The sequence below is a fragment of the Myxine glutinosa genome, chromosome 8, assembly GCF_964187855.1.
Source record: "Myxine glutinosa chromosome 8, kmMyxGlut1.1, whole genome shotgun sequence".
Taxonomy (NCBI): domain Eukaryota; kingdom Metazoa; phylum Chordata; class Myxini; order Myxiniformes; family Myxinidae; genus Myxine; species Myxine glutinosa.
Window position 1 is genome coordinate 69,654,814 of NC_136268.1, and position 24,524 is coordinate 69,679,337.

General features: G+C 44.2%; 1 protein-coding gene across 1 annotated transcript in view; it reads left to right on the forward strand.

The window, feature by feature from the left end:
- Nucleotides 1-1,466: 1,466 nt before the first annotated feature.
- The window catches only part of LOC137433132 (NBAS subunit of NRZ tethering complex), a 48,173-nt gene continuing 25,115 nt past the window's right edge, over nt 1,467-24,524 (forward strand). The window contains exons 1-4 of the mRNA XM_078782789.1: nt 1,467-1,634; nt 5,051-5,114; nt 8,913-8,949; nt 9,073-9,156. Of these exons, the coding sequence (XP_078638915.1) occupies nt 1,560-1,634; nt 5,051-5,114; nt 8,913-8,949; nt 9,073-9,156 (260 nt within the window). The 5' untranslated portion in view covers nt 1,467-1,559. The remainder of the gene's footprint in view (nt 1,635-5,050; nt 5,115-8,912; nt 8,950-9,072; nt 9,157-24,524) is intronic.

Here is a 24,524-nt window from a genome sequence, read left to right on the forward strand (position 1 = left end):
ATTTTCTCTTTCTGCATATAATAATAATATAAGTTCAGTTCTATATAACAATTTCTGTTATCACCACTACCACTACAACTACCACTACTACAAGCTTTGTCTGGAATTTTGTGGACTAACAGACAAACAGACATACAGACAAGCTGGGATCAAAACATTACCTCCTTCCACCATTGAGTGTAGAGGTAAACATCATGGAAATTATATCATGCCCTAGATTTAATTCATGCTTACCCGTGTATTTGCTTCACTGGTTCACAAGGTCTTTTGCATACATGTAATTCAGACTCTCGTCTTCATTGCTGACCACACAATGTTCGCAACATATTAATGTACATTTGTGCCAAATTTGGTGCTTGTATCACAAAATGCACAATTCTTTTGAATATTTGGGCTAAGCCGCCCCACTATATCGGCCGGCCTCGAAGACCGAAATTGTGACGGTGTCACCCGAAAAATTTGAAATTACGAAATTTGAAAAAATTTGAAAAAAAAAATTACGGAATTTCAAGTGGCCCAATATCTGAAAATGTTCGCAACATATTAATGTACATTTGTGCCAAATTTGGTGCTTGTATCACAAAATGCACAACAGGTTTGCTATGCTGCTACACTATATGCACGGTCACATCTTTTAAGTTACAAACTCCAAAATCAGGGTACAAATACAACTTTGTGTGGGGGATAACATAGGCTATGTGGCCGCTGCCTCATGCGGATGTGTGGGGCCGCCAGAAGAGGAGGAGGAGGCGAGGAGGAGGAGAGGAGGAGGAGGAGGGGTTGGGGAGGGAGGAGAGAGGGGCGTCATTTTTCTATGTGTACCGTGTAGCGCCACCTGGTGGTGGGGGCAGAAGGTATATGTATAACGGTTTCCTTTTTTTACCTGGGAAACGTTGAGGTTGAAGCACTCTTTACACGGGTGAATTTGTCCTCCTTCCCTTCTCCCCTCCCCACCCCCGCCAAAAACGGATGTGCCTATCAAAGCACCCCCCAAAAGATGTATATCTCCGTCTTACCCTGAATTATTAAATATATCCGTTTTCCCTGACGTCTTGTGATGGTTTTGTCGAACGTGCGCCAGCGATTATATTTATAGTTTTAATATTAAAATCAAATGAAAGATCGATACTGCATTGGAGTGGGAAATAAATATAGAGGGATATTAAGAGTAAGGGAGATACAAGAGAGGAAAATGAACAAAAGGAAAAGTTCGGTTAAATAATTATAAGATACTGGTACGTGTTGTGAAAAAACAAAGCGGATTGAGCTTCATTCACAAGTCACAACGGAAGGCGATGACACGTCAGCACGATCATGGGCGGTGTATGAACAACGGCACCAGAGTGCGGTGTACAGTACTTGTATTTGGAGTGAAGCTGATTTTTAACAACTTCGAATGCAATTCGGTGGTAATTATGTGTAAATGTGTGAAAGAGTACATTTTATAATCGAAATGTATTGGTCGAGGTGAATAGTTGGAACATATTCTGAAGCAGCAGTCATTGTCAACCATCGAAACAGAGCGGCGAGGTGGTGCCGAGCCGCCGATTGAACGATCGATGGCCGCGGACATGGAGACCGTTCTGTACGAGCTGCTCGTCCGGGCGGAGTGGCCGTGTGAACACGAGGCGCAGGTGAGATGGAGACCAGGTGACACTGCTCGGTATTTAGTTGCGCTTCTCTTCTGTGCGTCTTTGGGCAGTGAGGAGGAGCTGAATGGAAGAGGAAGGATTTTTTTTTTTGAGGAATGAATAATCGTTAGTGGATAATTACTCATGAGAACGAGTCTTATTTACAAGGCATTTTCCACAACAATGGATCCTTCACCGTCAATGTCAAGGATGCAATCAGGATATCAGAGAAAAGGCGATTTTAACTTGGCAGTGAATTTGGGTAACCAGGCTCTTCGTCACTTACCATGTATTGTACATCATCATCACACTAAAGTACACAATTTGGTGTCTGTCTGTCGTTACTTATCCAATCTCAACCAAACTTGACAGGAGGATTAAGGGTCAAACGACGGAGGTTGTCGTGATTTAATTGATCTTCTTGGAAAAGGGGGTTTTCCGTCTTGGATGAAATCTGTGTTAAGGTGTATATCCATATTAAGATAGCTAATCATGGCATTTTTCCAAAGCCCCTTCTAAATACCAACGTGATATGATAACACTAACTAGAATGGCACTCAGGAGACAGCATACCTCCACCCGTTTGGCCATATCACTCAATGGTGAAGAATCACTTAAAAAATTATACTAGTTGGATCCAAATCTTCACCAAAATTGAATCTATTCTTCCTTGTCACACACACGACCGGTCCAACAAGTTTCATCCAAATCCGTCCATAACTTTTTGAGATATCCCGCTATGTTTCGTTTTTGGCCCTATATCCCAATGGTGAAGAGTCACTTAACAAATTATAGTAGCCGGATCCGTATCTGGATCTTCACCAAAATCTAATCATTTCGTCTTTATCACATACGCTACATCTCTGCCAAATTTCGTCCGAATCAGTCCCCAACTTTTTGAGATATTTTGTTCACAAACGGACAAACGGACAGACAGACAGACAGGGGTGAAAACATAGCCTCCATCCACCTTTGGTTGCGGAGGTAATGACAATAGCATAATATTAATGTTATTACAAAACAATATTAATAGTAATATCCCCTCTCCCCAAGGGGTTTTTCCTTGTTGGACAAGCACTGCGCTAACGTGAATAGATAGCTTATCATGGTATATCGTGTTGCACTCCTACAAGAAGTAAAAAAAAAAAAAAAAATCCACAAACATGTATGATTACCTTTTTAAACAGTTGCAACTGCTGTTCAACACTAAACTGAAAGGGAGGAAACCCGACGTTGAAAAAATGAATGAATGATCGTTTTTTAAGGCCATTCTCCCCGCTGGAGCGGGGGTCAGCCTTGCGGGCCCCATGACAATCATGGTTCCCTGTTTGAGGCAATGTTTTTATGGCCGGATGCCCTTCCTGACGCCAACCCTTGGTCGCCTCTCACGATGCGCAGGGATACGGTGTAACCTATTCTAAATCGGGGTACACACCGTGATCATTCATCCCAGCAAGCTGGTACTCAAATTTGCTGACCTCGGAAGGATGACAGGCTGAGTCAACCCCCCTGGCGTTAATTCAGCGATCAATCGGGATTCGAACCCAGGATCCTAGGATCCCAAGCCGGCACCCTAACCGCGAAGCCAACACCAGGGCTAGGAAACCCGACGTTGTTGAGGCATTATATATTTACGTGCCCACCGCATAGTAACGGACCAGAGCCTAGATCTATTGGAATCCCCATATCCCAAAGAGGATAATAACATGATCCTTATGGACGCTCCTGTAAGGAGTGGTGTACTAATCATTACAATAACAAAATTCTGTTTTAGAAACATTATTGAACTCGGTTATAAAGGCGGAAAATAAATGTGAACACTTACCCCTCGCATCTTCAAAATATGTTTTCCATTCTTCTGATCTTTTTTCCAATTCTGTCAGTTTGTCCATATAAAGGGTCAAAGAGTGTGACAAATTGCTAATGATGTCTTTTTGTTTCGCAGCCAAGTGTTCATCTGATGGAGGTTGCTATTGCTGACACAGCTCGGTTTTCATATGTTATGTCATTACCGTGCAATCGCAAAGCGGCATGAAGCAATACACCACTTTCAAAATGACATTCATTGTACGGAAGTTTTCTTTAGGCGGTGTATAGTAGACCGAAGCCTCGATCGCTCTGGAAAATAACATTCATTACCGTGAAATGGGGTGAATAGGGACAGCAAGGTGAATAGGGACACAAACTGAAAAAAAGTTCGGAAACTTTTTTCGCTGAAAATTGATAACCATACTGATTTGTTGATATTTGGGTTGAAAGTGTTCTCTTGTTTTTTTTTAAAAAGCAACTTATAGGCCCTATTAACCCCATATATGGGTTAAATAGGAATAAATAGGATTTTTATGGCTGTCCCTATTCACCCCGTTTTACGGGTGAATAGGGACAGTCACTAATACAAAAAAATAATAATCAAGAAATAGGGACAGTTTGGAGAACCTTTTTATCCCATATTTTTTTTCATTGGCACCCATATCCCATTTCATTGGCAGTGGTTTATATTATGGGTGCATATTATGTGCATCCATCTGAGCTATCAATTTAGCAATAAGTTGGAAACTCAGGATTGTTTCTTGATTATTATTTTTTTGTATTAGTGACTGTCCCTATTCACCCGTAAAACGGGGTGAATAGGGACAGCCATAAAAATCCTATTTATTCCTATTTAACCCATATATGGGGTTAATAGGGACTATAAGTTGCTTTTTAAAAAAAACAAGAGAACACTTTCAACCCAAATATCAACAAATCAGTATGGTTATCAATTTTCAGCGAAAAAAGTTTCCGAACTTTTTTTCAGTTTGTGTCCCTATTCACCCCATTTCACGGTACCTCATTTCCTCTGTGTGTGTGTGTGTTGTAATCAAGTACCCCTTATAAAGGGAAGAAAGGAAGAAGAAGATTTTGCTAGGGCTCATGTTATCTTTTGAACCTCAGTGGTACTTTTCTGTCCTGAGAATGTTTTGGCCAATGAAACCATGTACGTATATGCAATATTAAATTGAAGATTTATAATAGTCAGTTAAGTGGTATAATAGTTGTTAAAAAGGTATGAAGGGAGGTTTCTGGACCACCTGCGAAATTGTTCCTTCAGGGGATGCAAGTGTCAGAGATTATCGGCTTTTTTTCTTTTTAGCCTGATTGGTCACACCCCCCTTTTCCTACTACCTTTGTGCTTAAGCAATCACCTGCAATTTGTACCATTGTATCACTGGTGAACATCATATTAATGTTTATAACTGCTGTTGAACATTTGCCCGAGATTTGTACAGACTAATTGCCCCAGTGCCTGCTTTATAAAAAGGCCTGCTTTCGACACCAGAAAGAAGTGAGTTTGCCATTGATGTAGGAAGACATAATAACTTCACATGTACAAGGTATGAGTGGTTCTGACTTTGTAATTTGTGTTTTCGTTTGTTTAGCCACGGACGTCCAATGAATTTGTGATGACCACTTTTGTGAAAAAACTGTGTTCCTCTTTGTCAGGTATGACTTCAATTTGCAGATCATTCATGACAGATCAGATCACATACGTGTACTAAATTTAACTTGAAATAAATAAGAAGCCAATTCAGGTAAGGTGCAGCACTGCAGCAGCAGTCACGTGACTTGCAAAAACAAAAAATTACGTGTAATGTATCTAAGCTGATACTGATAATTGCGCATTGGAATTGTAAGTGCAGCTGCACTATCTTGGTGTTAGTGATATCGTAATTTAAGCACCAAAGAAAATAAAAATAGCCGCCACAAGTGAGGTTTTCTGGGAGCTTGATTTGCATGATGGGTTGAATTCTTGTGAATGTGATTTTGGAGCGCAACATGTGTGACGGAGTGCTTTTAATTTGAATTTGATATGCAGCACTCCATTTGGGCGATCGGGGAATATTTATTTTTATGCCAATTTGGGGCCCAAACAAGAAATAGCAGCGCAATCAATAACATTTACTATGATTGTTTATTTTCTGATTATATAAAATCACTCTTAAGTCCCACCCTCCCCATCGCTCCACCCGGCTCAAAACTGTTCGGGTGCCATGCTCCACTGTTTCACGGTGGGGGTGCTGTTCCGCAGTGACCAGTCGAAATTGCTCAAATAATAGTTTGATCCGGGTTTTTTGTTGTATTATGGATATTGTTTTGCCATCATTAGAGAGGGTTATACTCTTTGTTTTGCCATTCCTTTCTCAGCAGTAGTTAGGGCAGGAATTTTGAATTTGTTCATGGTTCCGGCAATAGCTCACGTACTCTTCACAAAGGACACCTCGAGTTCTTCAACTAATGCCGGAAGATGGGATGCCTAGTTTAACGTCCATCCAAGGGACGGCACCAACATCGATTAGTCGCCGTGCTCCTGAAACACCCGGATGACAGTTTATAGTTGGGTTGGGATTCAAACCCAGGTTAGATGGCTTAGAGGTGAGTGTGTGTACCCGGTACCTCGAGCTCATCCTGCCAACCCGAAGGTCTCCACCATTCCTCCCCTATTACGGTAATCTCTTAAAATGCTTCCTTTTGTAATACTAGGGCATTGCCCGTACGTGGGTGCCCGTTCCTTGCCAAAAAAAAAAAAAACGCTACCCGTACGCTCTACCCCGCCCGTACGCCCGTACGCCCGTAAACAAAAAAAACAACGCTCTTCGCTTCCGCCCTTCGCTCTGACTGAATTGGGAGAAATAATGCGCATATGAAATCGAGAAATTATTATTTTCTCCGGAAGAAATCGAATTACGAACCGTACCGTAATGGCGGTCAGCTCGTAACGCGCTCACCTCCGCTCGTTCTCACATCGGCCACGCCTACGCAACAAAGCGTTCTGTGATTGGCTGCCGGAAGTGAAGTCTTCACTGTCCGGAAGTTCGCAAATCGTCGCAGTTACGATGAATCGTTTTAATTTAATCGCAGTTTGAATTCGTTTTAAAACATAGTTTAACGGCAACATAGTTTTCCAACGTGAAATAAATGAATACGCTGTCAAATGTGCCGTCCGAGGTAGAGTCTGATCGCCACGTTCGGCACACGTGATAGCTCGCTGCTCTCTGATTGGTTGAAGCGTTTTTTGGACATAGCTCGGTAAATACTTGTCCGATTAATTTAAAACCTTGAAAAGGCACATCCTCGGGTCCCCAGCAATATACCTGGCAAGTTTAAAGTATATCGGACCCGTGGTTGTCGAGAAACAGCGGTCACAGACAAACAAACACACAGACACACAGACACACAGAGATTGCTGGAATTATAGATAGATGGTAGTTTTTATTCAACCTGTGCTCGTGAAGCGAAAAGCAGGGTTAGGCATTTGGTCGTGTATGTGTGGCGTGCGTGTCTGCATTTTAAAAATTTATTTTCTCGGCAACCGTTGCCACGAAATTTTACCATATAAACTCCTCCACCTGCAGAATATTTTCATTCATAATTATAACGTCATAGGTCACTGGTACGGATGCCATCCTGGAAAAACGTTAAACCTCTATCTCTGAAATGCTCAATGGAAAAAATTGAAACAATCCCCATGGTCAAGTACCCCACATGGGGAATAAGATATGCTAATGATGATGTAATTGGTGACTTAATTATCATGTCATAATTCGACAAGTACAACGCTTGATCCGATCAGTATGAATTTTTTTTTCTCTGCAATTCTTGGTCGGATTGACGCAATTTTCACCATAGTCGCGCCTCTGCCTGTAGAATTTGTGATAATTATGATGTCATACGTCACGTGGTACGGGCGTCATCTTGGTAAAACTTTGCACCTCTATATCTCTGAAACTGCTCCATGGAAAATATTGAAATGTGGCTCATTGTAAAGAACTCTGCATGAGGGAATAAGTGTTGTTAACGATGATGTGATTGGTGCCTTAATTATGATGTCATAATTTGACAGGGACAACACTTGGTGTTTAATCAGTTTAAAATTTATTGAGCGTGATCTACGCAACAATTATATTAGAGAATATAAATTTATGATGTCATCGCTCATGTGGTGTGGCAGCCATATTGGATCAAATTTAAAAAAAACCTTCAAAAACAGAAGAGTTGGCTCGCACCTAGTTGACTGCACAGGGTAAGTATTCTATGAATACCAGCTCATTTTATAAATCGTTCTGCATCTGTGAAACCGGCTGCACTTGGTTCACCACTAGTAACAGTTTTCCTCTTGGGAGCCATGGGTAAAGTCATTAAAGGCATTAATAACCAGAAACAAAGGAATTGATTATGATTACATGGAAGATTACACTGAATGCATTGTTGACGCGAGATACAGTGGCTTGCAAAAATATTCAACCCCTTCATAGTTTTCACGTTTTGATGCCACTTGAGCTTATTTCACGATGCTTTCAAATCAAATTTAATATATAGAGTCTTTACAAACATCCTTCAACTATAACAGTGTTTAGTTTGATCTCTTTAGTTATGAATAAAAAAGTTCATTTGGAAAAATTGTTTCTCCATAATTCGTAATTCATCTTAATGTGCATTTGGTAGGGGGTGAATACTTTTTCAGGCCACTGTAGGTACAGTACAGTACAGTACACGCTGTGTGTCTCAATTACTACCTGCACCACAGCAGCCCCACTGATTTACAATAAAATGAGTAAAGTCGAATTATATTTGTAAAGTCAAAACTTTTAACGATAAGCACTTTTTCCATCGTTTTACGCTTCAGTGTCATGGCTGTGCACAATATACAACAAACGCCTCGTGGTGCAGGATAACTGTGACAATTCGGCTCAAAAACCATGATTGGTCGAAATTAAAACCCCTCGATAACTAAATCAGTACAACAGTCAGGGGCATCTCTTCATTGTGGTTGTACTGCCCAATGCAAGTCGGGGGCCAAATCTTCCCCATTCTTCCCTGCTCCCCTGATTTGTCAGCACGGCCGCGGTCAGAATGCCGATTGGTCCCCATGACCGTCCCTTTTCCGCTTCTCTCCCTCTCTCTTTTTCTCTCTAACTCTTTTGTGGCCCTGACTTCGTGAAGGTGGGGGTACACCGTCCTGGATGTGGAGGATCTCTGGGTCACTCCTAGGAGATCACTTAGCTGTCTCTGTGCTGTGGGCTTGTTCAAGAGAACTGTCTGGCGCTTTTCAACAACAACTAAATCAGTACATATGAGGTTGACCGCGATTGGTCAATACCCACAATATTCAAACCCACCATATTTAAGGATTTATTGTACTTGTAATCTGTGAACCTACCTGGACTTGAGTGCATATCAGTAAACATTTTACTTTGGAATTTATTTATTGAACATTTTTCTTTTCCTCCCCCTCCCCTGTAGGCCCTTTGTGGTTTATTCTTCACAATGCCGGTTACAGGTAGGATTCTTTGCACAATACATTTGCCGAGCACCATAGCTTGTACCCATTGTCAAAATGTTTTGTGTACTTCATATATATTGATTGTGTATTTCTTTTTGCTTCTCCACGGTAATGCCACAGGCATATTCCAAGTTGCAGCTCTCTGCCTGCAGGCCTCATGCAACTGGCGAGCTTGCAGATGAACTGGAAGTTGATGATGTCGAGGTAAGACGTTGAATATTTATTATTTGGGCATATTGAGTGGACATAGAAAACAAGCAACTGAACGAGGACTTGGGGGTGTGTGCAGGAGGAAACCAGCAACAATGTGGTTGGGTGGTTAAGTTGGTCAGAAAATATAGTGGATATAGATTGGGAATCTTGCGAGATGATGATGCTCCATCAAATTTATGCCCTGGATTATACCAAGTTCTATTTCCAAAGAAATTATTTTGGTGCTCATTAAGTTTTGTTTCTCAAGAACAAACCTGTGAACTGCACAATACGGAAAGAGGTCACTTTGATAAGTCAAACAATATCCTGTCATTCAGAGAGAGGGATATAAAATGTTTTCAATAAAGAAAAACTAAAAATGGAGAACAACCTTTAACAAGTACTAGATTAAGATTGATTAAAAGGGCAAGTTTTAAATGTTTGACATTTTAAATTTGTATTTGTACAAGGGTTAATTGGCAAGTTTGTGACGTAAAAGGGAAATGTAGAAATAAAAACGCATTCACGGTTTCATTAAAAGGGTTAAAATATTTATTGAAACAACTTTTAAAAAATGAATCTCATTATTGTGTCTGACATTTCTGTGAGGCTACGGACTTATTGACACGTCACATTGACGACAAAGTCCTCTCGTTTCTTGAAGACTTTGTGCAAGTGTGCATACTTGCAAGGTACACACCTCTAGGTAGCCCATAATGACGATAAAATATTGCATTTGTCACAAGCTGTAATAATGAAACATAATTTGTCAGTTTTCCAAATGCAGGTCTTGCTCTTATCTGCTCATGACAACATGTTGAAAACACAGGAAAGATTGCTGCCACGATAAAGATGTTCAGTTCTGTACAAGTTTATTAAAGACAAACATTAATAAATGCAATGTAAGCAGCTGGATCGTGAGGCTGGTGGCCAGGTCGGTGGTGTCTCAGGCTCCTCAGCTTGACCGGAGTCCAATGGCATTCTTCGTCGGAATAGTATCCACTCTGGCCCATCAGGGGCGAGTAGGCACATTGCCGAGTCATCCTTCGCTCTTTGTCCAGCACAGACCGACGTGTCGTCACATTAATTAATAAATGCATACCACCAGGGCTGGTCCAAAAGTTTCGTAACTTCTATGTACTTATTAGGGAAGACAATTTTGAATTAAAAAAGCATGCAATAAAGGTACATGTGTGTGTAAATATATATATATATATATATATATATATATATGGGAACTGAGTACCCTTGCCCCTCTATACAAGGGGAAAGGTGACCCTCTGGACTGTGGCTCGTATCGAGCGATAAAGTTATTGGAGCATGGAATGAAGGTATTGGAAAGGGTGTTGGAGAGGAGTACAAGGAAGAGAGTGAAGATCGACGAAATGCAGTTTGGATTTATGCCAGGAAGAGGAACGACAGACACGCTTTTTATTGTGAGGCAGTTGCAGGAGAAGTACATGGAGAAGAGGAAGAAGTTGTTTCTTGGGTTTGTTGATCTGGAGAAAGCATTCGATAGGGTTCCACGCGAAGTAGTGACATGGGCATTGAGGAAGTTAGGAGTGGACAAATGGTTGATCAGATTAGTGATGGCAATGTACAAAAGAGCGCACACAGCTGTAAGGACGAAGGACGGGAATAGCGGTGAGTTTGAGGTGAAGGTGGGAGTGCATCAGGGGTCGGTACTAAGTACACTACTATTTGTAGCTGTGATGGAGGTGCTGGCTCGGAACGTAAAGGAGGGTTTACCGTGGGAGTTGTTGTATGCAGATGATCTGGTGTTGATTGCAGAAAGTATGGATGGACTGAAGGAGAAGATGAACAAGTGGAAGGAATGTATGGAGACGAAAGGTCTGAAGGTGAATATCGGAAAAACAAAGGTAATGGCAAGTGGTAAAGCATGTGGTGAGGTGGAAAGAACTGGGAAGTGGCCATGTGCTATATGCAGGAAGGGTGTCGGAGTGAACTCAATTCAATGTACAATGTGCGCTGAGTGGGTTCATCAAAAATGTAGTGGTTTGAGAGGGTCATTAACCAGTGTGGCAGCGACATTCAAGTGTAAGGTGTGCACAGAGGGAGCTGCAGATGGAGGAAATGTTGAGTTGGATCTTGGAGACGGCGTGAAGCTGGAAGGTGTGAAAACATTTTGTTACCTAGGAGACATGCTGAATGGAGAAGGTGGATCAGACTCGGCAACAGTTGCTGGAGTGAGATGTGCATGGAAGAAGTTTCGGGAACTGAGTGGCGTGCTGACAAGGAGGGGAGTGTCGTTGAAGCTGAAGGGAAAGGTGTATGCTGCATGTGTGAGAAGTGTTATGATTTATGGGAGCGAGACATGGATAATGAACGTAGAGCAGCAACGAAGGCTGGAAAGGGATGGTTCGGTGGATGTGTGGAGTATCGTTGAGAGAGAGGAAGCCAAATGATGAATTGTGAAAGATGATGGGAATAGAGCCTGTGATGGATGCTGTGAAGAGAAACCGTTTGAGATGGTTTGGTCATGTGTTGAGGAAGGATGAAAGTGACTGGTTGAGAAGAGTGATTGAAATGAATGTGGAAGGAAGTAGAGGACGGGGAAGACCGAGAAAGACTTGGCTAAAGATGGTCGAAGAAGAAATGCGGGCAAGGGGGTTAACAAGGGGAGATGCAGAAAATAGGGCAAAATGGAGAAGATTGTCATGGGGACCGCAAGGCTAACCCCCGCTCTTGCAGGGAAAATGGCCTTTAAAATGCCTGTTGTTGTATATCTATATATTGTTGCGGTTTTGAGAATAAAGGATGATCCCCCCTCATAGGTAGACGCGCCACAACATATAGCCTCGTTTTAGTGCAGTTATTTCTTAGTGAATGGAAGGTAGTCTCCTTTCCTGTGTTAGTTTTGCGTTGAGCAGGCCCGTGAGTAGGGTGGTCGTTTGGGCTGGAAATGTCACGTGGTAGGCCTTCGACAAGTCCGGTGAGGCCGAAGGGACGAGCTGCAGGGGGAGTGGCCGGTAAGCAATGAGCCGCCAATCAGGGCTCGAGGGGAGTGGCTTACCACGGCGGCAGGAGGCGGGGCTTGGAACATTCGGGTAAGATCCGGGCGGTGCCATATAAGGTCCTGCCCCGAGCCCATTAAGCAGAACGCACAAGAAGAGAGCTGTGAGAGTTCGTGGAGCAGAGTTCGAGAGAGAACACGGCAGAACGGGTGAGACCAAGAACGAGAGACGAGGAGTGAAAGTCGCCCAGCCCTGAACAAGTCGAAGTGCTTGAATTGACTGTTAGTCTGGTCTGTTAGGGGAAAAATTGTGCAGATTTGTCTACAAGCATGACATTTGGCACACTTGTAGTTTTTGACATGCTGAATTCAAATCTGCCGGGAGCCAAAGCCAATTGTCAATGGGAGCACCATATTTGACACTTCAAAATGGCCGCCACTCAAAAACTGACTTTTCCGTTACTAGCCAACCAAAAGTCACATAATTACAATTAAAAGCACTTTTCTAGGGTTTTGGACCTCACTGATTCTAAATCTGATGTCTGTTTGACAGTAGCCTTGACAGGAAATTTTACATTTTTTATTTATTTATGTTTGACAATTTTTTTAAATTTTAATTTTTTTATTTAAATTTTATTTTTTTAATTTTATTTCAGGTGCCTGTCGTTCTGCTGTGGGAATAGAAGAATAGAATAGAAGAATAGAGAATAGAAGTCCTAGCTGTACTGGTGGTGGATGGCAAGGATGGATGCCATCAACTGGGAGCTTTGCTGTGTCTGCCAAGAAGAAAAGGATGAACGGTTGCAGACGCCAACGGAAGAGGGCCTTGCTTCAATTGAGAAAGATCTGAATGGTTTTAAAGCCATTGGTGTCATGCCTTCTTGTTTGAAAGTGTCATGGGCTCAGCTTGATGAGGGCCAGGGCATTGCTAAGACGCTTCAGACACACAATGCCAAATATCACAAAGTTTGCAGAACCTACTGCAGTAACTCTCGCCTGAGAAGGTTCACTGAAAAAGAGGATTCTAGTGACCAAAACTCACCTAAGAAACTACGGTCCAGTTTTGCAGTGTCTTCTGCTCGTGTTGCATAATATGTGAGGGACAGGACCAAAAGAATCTACGTAAAGTTGAAACATTTAATGTAGACACCAACTTAAAGACCTGGGCTCAGAGCACCAACAATTTCAATCTTCTGGGCAAACTGATTGCCCATGCAGCTGATGCCCACGCTGGTGACACTTACTATCATGTACAGTGTTACTTGCACCTGAGAGACTCAGCTCGTGCTGAGGATCGCAGATCATCTGCAGGTCCTCCTGCCCCTCACTTCAATTCAGTTGCCATTGCGCAAATTGTTGCTTTGGTCGAGGACTCTGACTCAGTCTTCAAACTGTCTGCTTTGCGACAGTTATATAGAACACTTGTGGAGCAACAGGGAATTCCCTGTTCTGATACCAGGGAACCACATGCCACACGGTTCAAGGAGTATCTTCTGAAGCTGCTTCCTGAGTCGACAGAGTTCTCCCAGGGCAAGGAAGTCTATATCTCTAGCAACCAGAACGTTGGAGATCTAATAGCTGAAGCCCATAAGTCCTAGATAGGTCAGGATGATGCTTTGTTGTTGATGCGAGCAGCAGTAATATTTAGGAAATGCTGTCTCCAGAGGCAAGAACCATTTACTGGTTCTTTTGCCTCTGATTCCCTGACATCTCCCATCCCTGGACAGCTGAGAAGCTTCCTCAACATCCTGCTCCAGGGCCCCTCAATCTTGCATGAACAGAGCAATGAGGAGTTGCAGGCGCAGGTACAAGGCAGGGCAAGAGTTGCAAGCGCCATTGCCCAGCAGATTATTTATAATACCTGCAGTGGTTCACATCATGCCACAAAGTCCAGCAACAGCCATCACAACAAAGAACATGAGACCCCTTTCCCTTTGTACCAGGGCCTCAAGCTGCATGGTGAGGGTAGGCGGAAGAAAGAGATCAATAATGCCAATGGCTTTGGGGTTTCTGTGTCTTACAGTCGTGTCTTGGAGATCAGGCGATCCATGGCACGAGCACACGTCAAACAGTTTGTCCAGGATGGAGTTGTGCTGCCCACAAACATCCGTAGTGAGATCTTCGTGACCTTTGATGTAGACAACTTGGATAGCAGCAACCAAGGTAACTTCTCCCATGATGAGTTCCATGGGACAGCAATCAGCGTGACAAACCACCTGTCTTGGGACAACCAAGGAGTACAGCGACCCTCTATCGAGCGGACGTACGTCCACAACTTCCTGAACCACACTACTGAACCACAACTTCCTGAATCCTACACAGTGGTTCAGCCAGCTGAATTCTCAAGCAATGATTTGCATGTACCATGTACTCCAGATCTCAATTCTCGGCCATCTCATAATCTGCTACATGGAGCCAAATTCAAGGATGAGTCCTGGATGGCACATGTGTCCACAGTGCTGAAACAGGACACATTGCCAGAAGGTGAAGTCATCACCTGGTCAGGCTACAACTCCCGACTCATGAGTGATGACTCTGTGAAGCCTAAAGCATTGATAGGGGTTCTACCTCTGTTCCCTGACAAAGCAGCCACACCTTCTATGATGAAACATGAAATGCATCTCACAATGCAAGGCACAGAGGCCCTCAATCCTGGTCAAACTCCTGTGCTTGGTGGTGACCAGCCTCTGTATGCCATCGCTAAGCAGCTGCAGTGGTCAGTCCCTGACACAATGGGGGAAGATAAGCTGGTCCTGATGATGGGCGCTCTACACATAGAGGACAAATTGCACCAGATGATTGGTAAGTTGCTGCGGGACTCTGGGTGGAGCAACATTCTTACTCAGGCCCAGGTCCTCACATCTGGCCGTGCCCAGTCTGTGCTTCATGAGCATCATCTAAAGCGCACTCGCTATGCTCACCAGGTCTCTGTCATGGGTCTGTATCTCCTCAGACAGAAGTCATACTCCAATTACTGCTCTGGTGTTGAGGGACCACCTGAGTCTCGAGAGATCTGGGCTCAAAGGTCCAGAACTCACAATCCCATGTTCATGAAATAAAATTAAAAAAATAAAATTTAAATAAAAAAATTGTCAAACATAAAAAAACAAAAAATGTAAAATTTCCTGTCAAGGCTACTGTCAAACAGACATCAGATTTAGAATCAGTGAGGTCCAAAACCCTAGAAAAGTGCTTTTAATTGTAATTATGTGACTTTTGGTTGGCTAGTAACGGAAAAGTCAGTTTTTAAGTGGCGGCCATTTTGAAGTGTCAAATATGGCGCTCCCATTGAGAATTGGCTTTGGCTCCCGGCAGATTTGAATTCAGCAGGTCACAAACTACAAGTGTGCCAAGTTTCATGCTTGTAGACAAATTTGCACAATCCCCCCATAAAATCCCCCTAACAGACCAGACTATGTTGTAATAGCCTCGTTGTACACGAACTCTCCCTGTGCCCTGTACCCTGGCTCTACCGCTGTATTAATCGCGCGTTCGAGAAGACGACCCGTGCCGGGCCACAGACGCGCAATCTCCTCCTGCCTGCCTTCTCCTGCATACGTGCTGTGACCGCCAGAGGGCTACACCACGAGCGAGCTGTCCCAGAGCGACCGACGGCAAAGCGCGTTTGGTGCGCGAACATTCTTCCTCCAGCTCCCCGTGTGCGTGAGTGGGCCCTGTGTCTGGGGATAAGTTAAGATCGATTAAGCTTCTGCTCTGTGTCCCCTTTCCTTCATCCTGATCATTGTAAATAATAATAAATTGTGTTATTCCTTTGATTTGACCGTTCTCGTCCCTTCCATCCATTGGCTTCGCATGGTACGAATAGAACCGCTCAAATCGGGTTCCATAAAAAGGTAACGGCACAAGTCACGTGATACGCATACCGCTCGGGCGTACTCGATTAAGCGTGGCTTGTGCGAGGCTCGGTCCCCGCTTTCGTGGCAGCGTGGGTTAAAGGTACGTGCGACGTTGACCCGATACCCTTTTTCACGCTTGCTCCGGAAGTGGCGATTCGGCTTCGTGGACACGAAGACCCAGGGGGAAAAAAGGGGTTTAAACCCCCCTTTGTAACGGGAACGGGCTTCGGGAGATCCGCAACAATGTATATGTATATGTATATATATATATATATATATATATATATATATATATATATATATATATATATATATATACAGTCATCCCTCGTTTATCGCGGGGGTTACGTTCCAGAACCCCCCGCGATAGGTGAAAATCCGCGAAGTAGAAACCATATATTAATTTTATTATTTATATATATTTTAAGCCTTTAAAAACCCTCCCCATACTCTTATAAACCTTTCCCACGCTCTTATGAACCCTTTCTACACTCTTAAACACACTTTTGAGACCCATCCTTAGTCCTTACGTATTAGAAAAATATTTGTACGTGTATATATAGCTGTACAGTACATTGACGCAAGTTCTTTTATAATTGCAATTAATTAACAAACAAACATACACATATGATCATGGAACTACACAAGTACAGTACAACAAAGTATTTACATTGATGCAAATTGTGTTTTTGAAAGCAAAAGGCAATAATTGACAAAAGTGCCTTTAATCAAACCTGAGGCCTAAGCATAAGTTATTGTAAATTAGAGGTTACCCAAAGTATGATGACTCTTAAAACCATATTGATCATTAAACTGCAGGACACAGTTTGGCATCAACCTTGCAAATTACTTAAAGTAGCGAAGAACCGTCCAAGAACCCTCCTTACGGATGGGTTAATTACCCCCAGAATCATGGACAAGTTAATTACCCCCAGAATACGGGACTTTCAAAATGCACGATTCTTTGTCTACTCATTTATAATGCGTATTTTATTTCGATTTACTGTAATAGTCTTTTAATATAGGTTTTAATTAATGTGTTATATTTTTATTTTTATTATTATTAATTTTTTAAGCTAGAAAATGCTTATTTTACCGCAAAAATAATTAAAATCTAAAAAAATAAAAATACCTATAGGCCGCAGAATCCCGCGATATAATGAAAAATCCGATATATAATTTTACATATACTAGCGAGAAAAACCCGCGATGTACCGAAGCCGCGAAAAGTGAAGCGCGATATAGTGAGGGATTACTGTATATATATATATATATATATATATATATATATATATATATATATATATATATATATATATATATATATATATATATATATATATATATAATTATCTGTCGTCTACCGCCCTCCCAAACCACACCCATCATTCCTGTCTGACTTCTCCTACTTTCTGACCCAGCTATGTTCCCTCTCCCCCTCAATCCTCCTCCTTGGTGATTTCAATATCCACATGGACTCCACTGACTCCACAATAACCACTGACTTCACTGATTTACTCACCTGCTTTAACCTCACTCAACATGTCGACTTTCCTACCCATATCCGTGGTCACATTTTGGACCTTGTCTGCTCCACTGGATTAAATTTGCACCATCTCTATGGCTCCGACCTCACCCTCTCTGACCACTTAGCCATCACTCTGACCATCAACATCCCCGCCCCAACACCAAGGCATTATCGCACAATCAACTTCCGTAAGCTAAACGCTCTTTCACCTACCTCATTCTCATCCACCCTCTCTGAAAAAATGTCCACTTCTCCCTTCATTGACCTCCACACCCCTTCCGACCTCACTGACTACTACAACCACACTCTCTCCTCCTGCCTTGACCAGCTTGCGCCTGTAAAAACCAAAACAGTTTCTTTCACCCATTCTGCTCCCTGGTTTACCCCTGAACTCCACCTGATGAAAACTCGTGCTCGCCAACTTGAAAGACTCCGCAATAAAACGGGTCTCACAGTTCACTCCCAAGCCTACAAGGACCACATACAACACTACAAAGATGCCCTCTCCCGCGCCCGCTCTGCCTACTACTCTCAAATTATCCACTCTGGCTCCGGAAACCCAAAAGCACTCTTCTCGACAATAAACAAACTCCTCCGCCCCCTGAACACCACCACCCAGTCATTCACAGTAGACAACTGCATCTCCTTCCTCTCTTTCTTCCAACGCAAAATTGACAACATCTACAACAGCTTGACCACCGCCGCACCCGCTCCCCCTCCAACCACCTGCCCCCCCTTGTCCTGCCATCCCCTGTCTCGGTTCTCCCCAATCTCTCCTACTGACCTCTCTGAACTCCTCATAGGAATGAAAACTGCCACCTGCACTCTTGACCCCATCCCCTCCAGCTTTGTCAAAGCCTCCCTCCCTGCTCTCTCTCCACTTATCATTGCAACAATAAACTCCTCCCTGTCTACAGGCATCGTCCCACCTTCCCTCAAAATTGCTGCTGTTACCCCCATTCTAAAAAAACCTGGTCTAAACCCTGACACCCTAAACAACTTCAGACCCATCTCCAACCTACCCTTTCTGTCAAAAGTTTTGGAACGCGCTGTAGCCACTCAACTCAAACATCATCTCTCTGCCAATAACTTGTATGAAACATTCCAATCCGGATTCCGCTCCAACCACAGTACTGAAACTGCTCTCCTCAAAATCACCAACGACCTTCTCCTCTCCTCTGATGCTGGCAACCTCAACATTCTCGTCCTCCTCGACCTCAGCGCTGCCTTTGACACCATCGATCACACTATCCTCCTCACCCGACTTGAATCCACCTTTAACGTCACCGGCACTGCCCTCTCTTGGATTAAATCATACCTCTCTGACAGATGCCAGTTCATCTCCATCAATAACTGCAAATCCCCCACTGCTCCCCTCCCCCAAGGTGTCCCCCAAGGTTCAGTTCTTGGCCCCCTCCTCTTCATCCTTTACCTGTCCCCGCTCGGTCACTTAATCCGCCGTCATGGTCTCCAATTCCACTGCTTCGCCGATGACATCCAGCTTTTCATCTCCACCAAGTCCGTCTCCACCGACACCCACTCTATCCTGACAAACTGCATCACTGAAATAAAATCCTGGCTTCAAATCAACTTCCTCAAGCTTAACTGTGATAAATCTGAAATAATCATCATTGGCCCAAAAACGCTCACAAAATCCACCCATAACTTTGCCCTCAACATCGACGGTATCCCAGTATCCACCTCCCCTCACATCCGGAATCTTGGCGTCATCTTTGACCAAACCCTTTCCTTCGACAAATACACTAAACAGATCACAAAGTCAGCCTTCTTTCACCTGAAAAACATTGCCCGTCTCCGCTCATCCCTCTCCTCCACGGCTGCAGAAACCCTCATCCACGCCTTCATCACCTCCCGTCTGGACTACTGCAATAGCCTCCTCTATGGTTCACCCTCAAAAATCACCAATAAACTCCAATACATTCAGAACTCCGCTGCCCGTCTACTCACTCATTCCCGGACCCGTGACCACATCACCCCCGTCCTTTACAAGCTTCACTGGCTCCCCATCCCCCAGAGAATCCAGTACAAAATCCTCCTCCTGACATACAAAGCCCTCCATAACCTGGCCCCATCCTACCTGGCTGACCTCCTCTCCAGACACACTCCCACCCGCAACCTCCGCTCTGCTGGTACCAACCTCCTGACCCCCTCCATCCGGACCAAATTCAGATCCTGGGGGGACAGGGCCTTCTCCATCGCTGCTCCCACCCTCTGGAACTCACTACCTCACACCATCAGAGACTCCTCCTCACTCACCACATTCAAAACATCACTAAAGACCCACCTGTTCAACGCTGCATTCAACATTCAACCCACAGCATTTAACCCCTGACTATCTCTTCTCCTTCTCCCTCCTTTTGCTTTAAATATTTCCCTATTGATTCTTGTCTTGTCTTTTTGATTCTTGTCTTATATATATGCCGTATATCGCTGCTGTTTGTTTTCTTGATTCTTGTCTTTTTGCAATTGTTGTTTTCATGTATTGTTATGCATTATGTTTTCCACTCTGTCAAAGCGCCTTTGGGCTTCTGGAAAAGCGCTATACAAAATAAATGAATTATTATTATTATTATTATTATTATATATAATTATATATATATATATATATATATATATATAATTATATATATATATATAATTATATATATATATATATATAATTATATATATATATATATATATAATTATATATATATATATAATTATATATATATATAATTATATATATAATTATATATATATATATATATATATATATATAATTATATATATATATATATAATTATATATATAATTATATATATATATATATAATTATATATATATATATATATATATATATATACTGTATATACATACATACATACTGTGCATTCAGAAAGTATTCAGACCCCTTCACTTTTTTCACATTTTGTTATAATAATAATAATAATTCATTTATTTTGTATAGCGCTTTTCAAGAAGCCCAAAGGCGCTTTGACAGAGTGGAAAACATAATGCATAACAATACATGAAAACAACAATTGCAAAAAGACAAGAATCAATAGGGAAATATTTAAAGCAAAAGGAGGGAGAAGGAGAAGAGATAAAAAAAAACCACCTTTAGAGGCCATTTTTTCCCCGCAAGCGGGGGTTGGCCTTTTTCGGGAGCTGTGGTTGATGTTGTTTTTCGGTCCCCTTTTTGAAGCAATGTTTTACGGCCGGATGCCCTTTCTGACGCCAACCCTTTTTGCCGCCTTTAACGACAAGCAGGGAATTACGAGTGAACTGGTACTCAATTTGCCGACCTCGGAAGGATGACAGGCTGAGTCAACCCCCCTGGCGTTAATTCAGCGATCGACTAGCATTCGACACCAAAGCAAGCGATCGACAACAACTAGATCGACAGTGGACAATTCGAACCCAGGATCCTAGGATCCTAAGCCGGCACCCTAGCCGCTAGCCCAACACCAAGAGATAGTCAGGGGTTAAATGCTGTGGGTTGAATGTTGAATGCAGTGTTGAACAGGTGGGTCTTTAGTGATGTTTTGAATGTGGTGAGTGAGGAGGAGTCTCTGATGGTGTGAGATAGTGAGTTCCAGAGGGTGGGAGCAGCGATGGAGAAGGCCCTGTCCCCCCAGGATCTGAATTTGGTCCGGATGGAGGGGGTCAGGAGGTTGGTACCAGCAGAGCGGAGATTGCGGGTGGGAGTGTGTCTGGAGAGGTCAGCCAGGTAGGATGGGGCCAGGTTATGGAGGGCTTTGTAGGTCAAGAGGAGGATTTTGTACTGGATTCTCTGGGAGATGGGGAGCCAGTGAAGCTTGTAAAGGACGGGGGTGATGTGGTCACGGGTCCGGGAATGGGTGAGTAGACGGGCAGCGGAGTTCTGAATGTATTGGAGTTTATTGGTGATTGTTGAGGCCTGAGGGTGAACCATAGAGGAGGCTATTGCAGTAGTCCAGACGGGAGGTGATGAAGGCGTGGATGAGGGTTTCTGCAGCCGTGGAGGAGAGGGATGAGCGGAGACTGGCAATGTTTTTCAGGTGAAAGAAGGCTGACTTTGTGATCTGTTTAGTGTATTTGTCGAAGGAGAGGGTTTGGTCAAAGATGACGCCAAGATTCCGGATGTGAGGGGAGGTGGATACTGGGATACCGTCGATGTTGAGGGCAAAGTTATGGGTGGATTTTGTGAGCGTTTTTGGGCCAGTGATGATTATTTCAGATTTATCACAGTTAAGCTTGAGGAAGTTGATTTGAAGCCAGGATTTTATTTCAGTGATGCAGTTTGTCAGGATCGAGTGGGTGTCGGTGGAGACGGACTTGGTGGAGATGAAAAGCTGGATGTCATCGGCGAAGCAGTGGAATTGGAGACCATGACGGCGGATTAAGTGACCGAGGGGGGACAGGTAAAGGATGAAGAGGAGGGGGCCAAGAACTGAACCTTGGGGGACACCTTGGGGTAGGGGAGCAGTGGGGGATTTGCAGTTATTGATGGAGATGAACTGGCGTCTGTCAGAGAGGTATGATTTAATCCAAGAGAGGGCAGTGCCGGTAACGTTGAAGGTGGATTCAAGTCGGGTGAGGAGGATGGTGTGATCGATGGTGTCAAAGGCAGCGCTGAGGTCGAGGAGGACGAGAATGTTGAGGTTGCCAGCGTCAGAGGAGAGGAGAAGGTCGTTGGTGATTTTGAGGAGAGCAGTTTCAGTACTGTGGTTGGAGCGGAATCCGGATTGGAATGTTTCATACAGGTTATTGGCAGAGAGTGGATGTTTGAGTTGAGTGGCTACAGCGCGTTCCAAAACTTTTGACAGAAAGGGTAGGTTGGAGATGGGTCTGAAGTTGTTTAGGGTGTCAGGGTTTAGACCAGGTTTTTTTAGAATGGGGGTAACAGCAGCAATTTTGAGGGATGGTCGTACGATGCCTGTAGACAGGGAGGAGTTTATTGTTGCAATGATAAGTGGAGAGAGAGCAGGGAGGGAGGCCTTGACAAAGCTGGAGGGGATGGGGTCAAGAGTGCAGGTGGCAGTTTTCATTCCTATGAGTTCAGAGAGGTCAGTAGGGGAGATTGGGGAGAACCGAGACAGGGGATGGCAGGACAAGGGGGGGGCAGGTGGTTGGAGGGGGAGCGGGTGTGGCGGTGGTCAAGCTGTTGTAGATGTCAATTTTGCATTGGAAGAAAGAGAGGAAGGAGATGCAGTTGTCTACTGTGAATGACTGGGTGGTGGTGTTCAGGGGGCGGAGGAGTTTGTTTATTGTCGAGAAGAGTGCTTTTGGGTTTCCGGAGCCAGAGTGGATAATTTGAGAGTAGTAGGCGGAGCGGGCGCGGGAGAGGGCATCTTTGTAGTGTTGTAGGTGGTCCTTGTAGGCTTGGGAGTGAACTGTGAGACCTGTTTTATTGCGGAGTCTTTCAAGTTGGCGAGCACGAGTTTTCATCAGGCGGAGTTCAGGGGTAAACCAGGGAGCAGAATGGGTGAAAGAAACTGTTTTGGTTTTTACAGGCACAAGCTGGTCAAGGCAGGAGGAGAGAGTGTGGTTGTAGTAGTCTGAGGTCGGAAGGGGTGTGGAGGTCAACGAAGGGAGAAGTGGACATTTTTTCAGAGAGGGTGGATGAGAATGAGGTAGGTGAAAGCGTTTAGCCTACGGAAGTTGATAGTGCGATAATGCCTTGGTGTTGGGGTGGGGATGTTGATGGTCATAGTGATAGCTAAGTGGTCAGAGAGGGTGAGGTCGGAGCCAGAGAGATGGTGCAAATTTAATCCAGTGGAGCAGACAAGGTCCAAAATGTGACCACGGATATGGGTAGGAAAGTCGACATGTTGAGTGAGGTTGAAGCAGGTGAGTAAATCAGTGAAGTCAGTGGTTATTGTGGAGTCAGTGGAGTCCATGTGGATTTTGAAATCACCAAGGAGGAGGATTGAGGGGGAGAGGGAACATAGCTGGGTCAGAAAGTAGGAGAAGTCAGACAGGAATGATGGGTGTGGCTTGGGAGGGCGGTAGACGACAGCCATGACTGACTGCGTGCGACCAGAGAGTTTAAAAGCCAGGTGTTCAAATGATGAGGATGAGGCGATGGGGATGAGGCTGGTCCTGATGTCTTGATGGTGGATAACGGCAATTCCACCACCTCGGCCCTCCGAGCGTGGTTTATTGACGTAGGAATATCCATTGGGTGTGGTGAGGTTGAGTGTGTAGTAGTCCAGAGGTTGTTGCCAGGTTTCGGTGAGACAGAGAAAGTCCAGTTTGTTATCCAGGATGTATTCGTTCAGGATGAGGCATTTGTTGTTGAGGGACCGGGTGTTGAACACGGTGAGCTTGATGTTGTTTAGAGCAGCAGGGATGAATTCAGGTGATTTAGCCAGGGTTCATAGGCAGGAGGTGCGATTGTGTGCGTTGCTGTGACCAGGTGCGCTGGGACGAAGAGTGAGAATGCGCTGAGCCGACCAGAGGACGGGGATGGAGTGACCTGATTGCAAATATACAAACTTACGACCGGAGCCACGGTGAATGTACCTGGGTCGTCAGAGGAGTCCATTTGATTTGATGGCAGAGATGCATGATGGGGTGGAGCGGGTATTGAGCAGAAGGAGCCTTGCGGCGGAGTACCGCAGAGCCATGCCAGGCAGGAGCGGAGAGACGAGACGAGGCCAAGGTTGAGGAGGTGAAACAATGGTCCCAACCCACGGGAGGGGGCCCGAGGAAACGAAGGAGCCAGGTAGGTGAAGCCAGGAGCAGAGCCGGGACCAAGCAGAGGGCAGGCAGGAGCAAAGAGACGATCACGAGGCCAAGGTTGATCACGGCAAAGCGGCAAATGCAGCGGCAATCGACCGCCGCTGCTACAAATCTAGATCACGGCGGGAAACCGCCACCAAACCGCTGCGATGGTCACAACCCACGAGAGCGTGCCCGAGGAAACAGCGAGCAGGCGAAGGAGCCGGGCAGGCGAAGCAGGGAGCAGAGCCGGGGCTATGCAGAGGGCAGACTCAATGGCCAAAAAATCTGCACGACCACCAAAAAAGCAAGC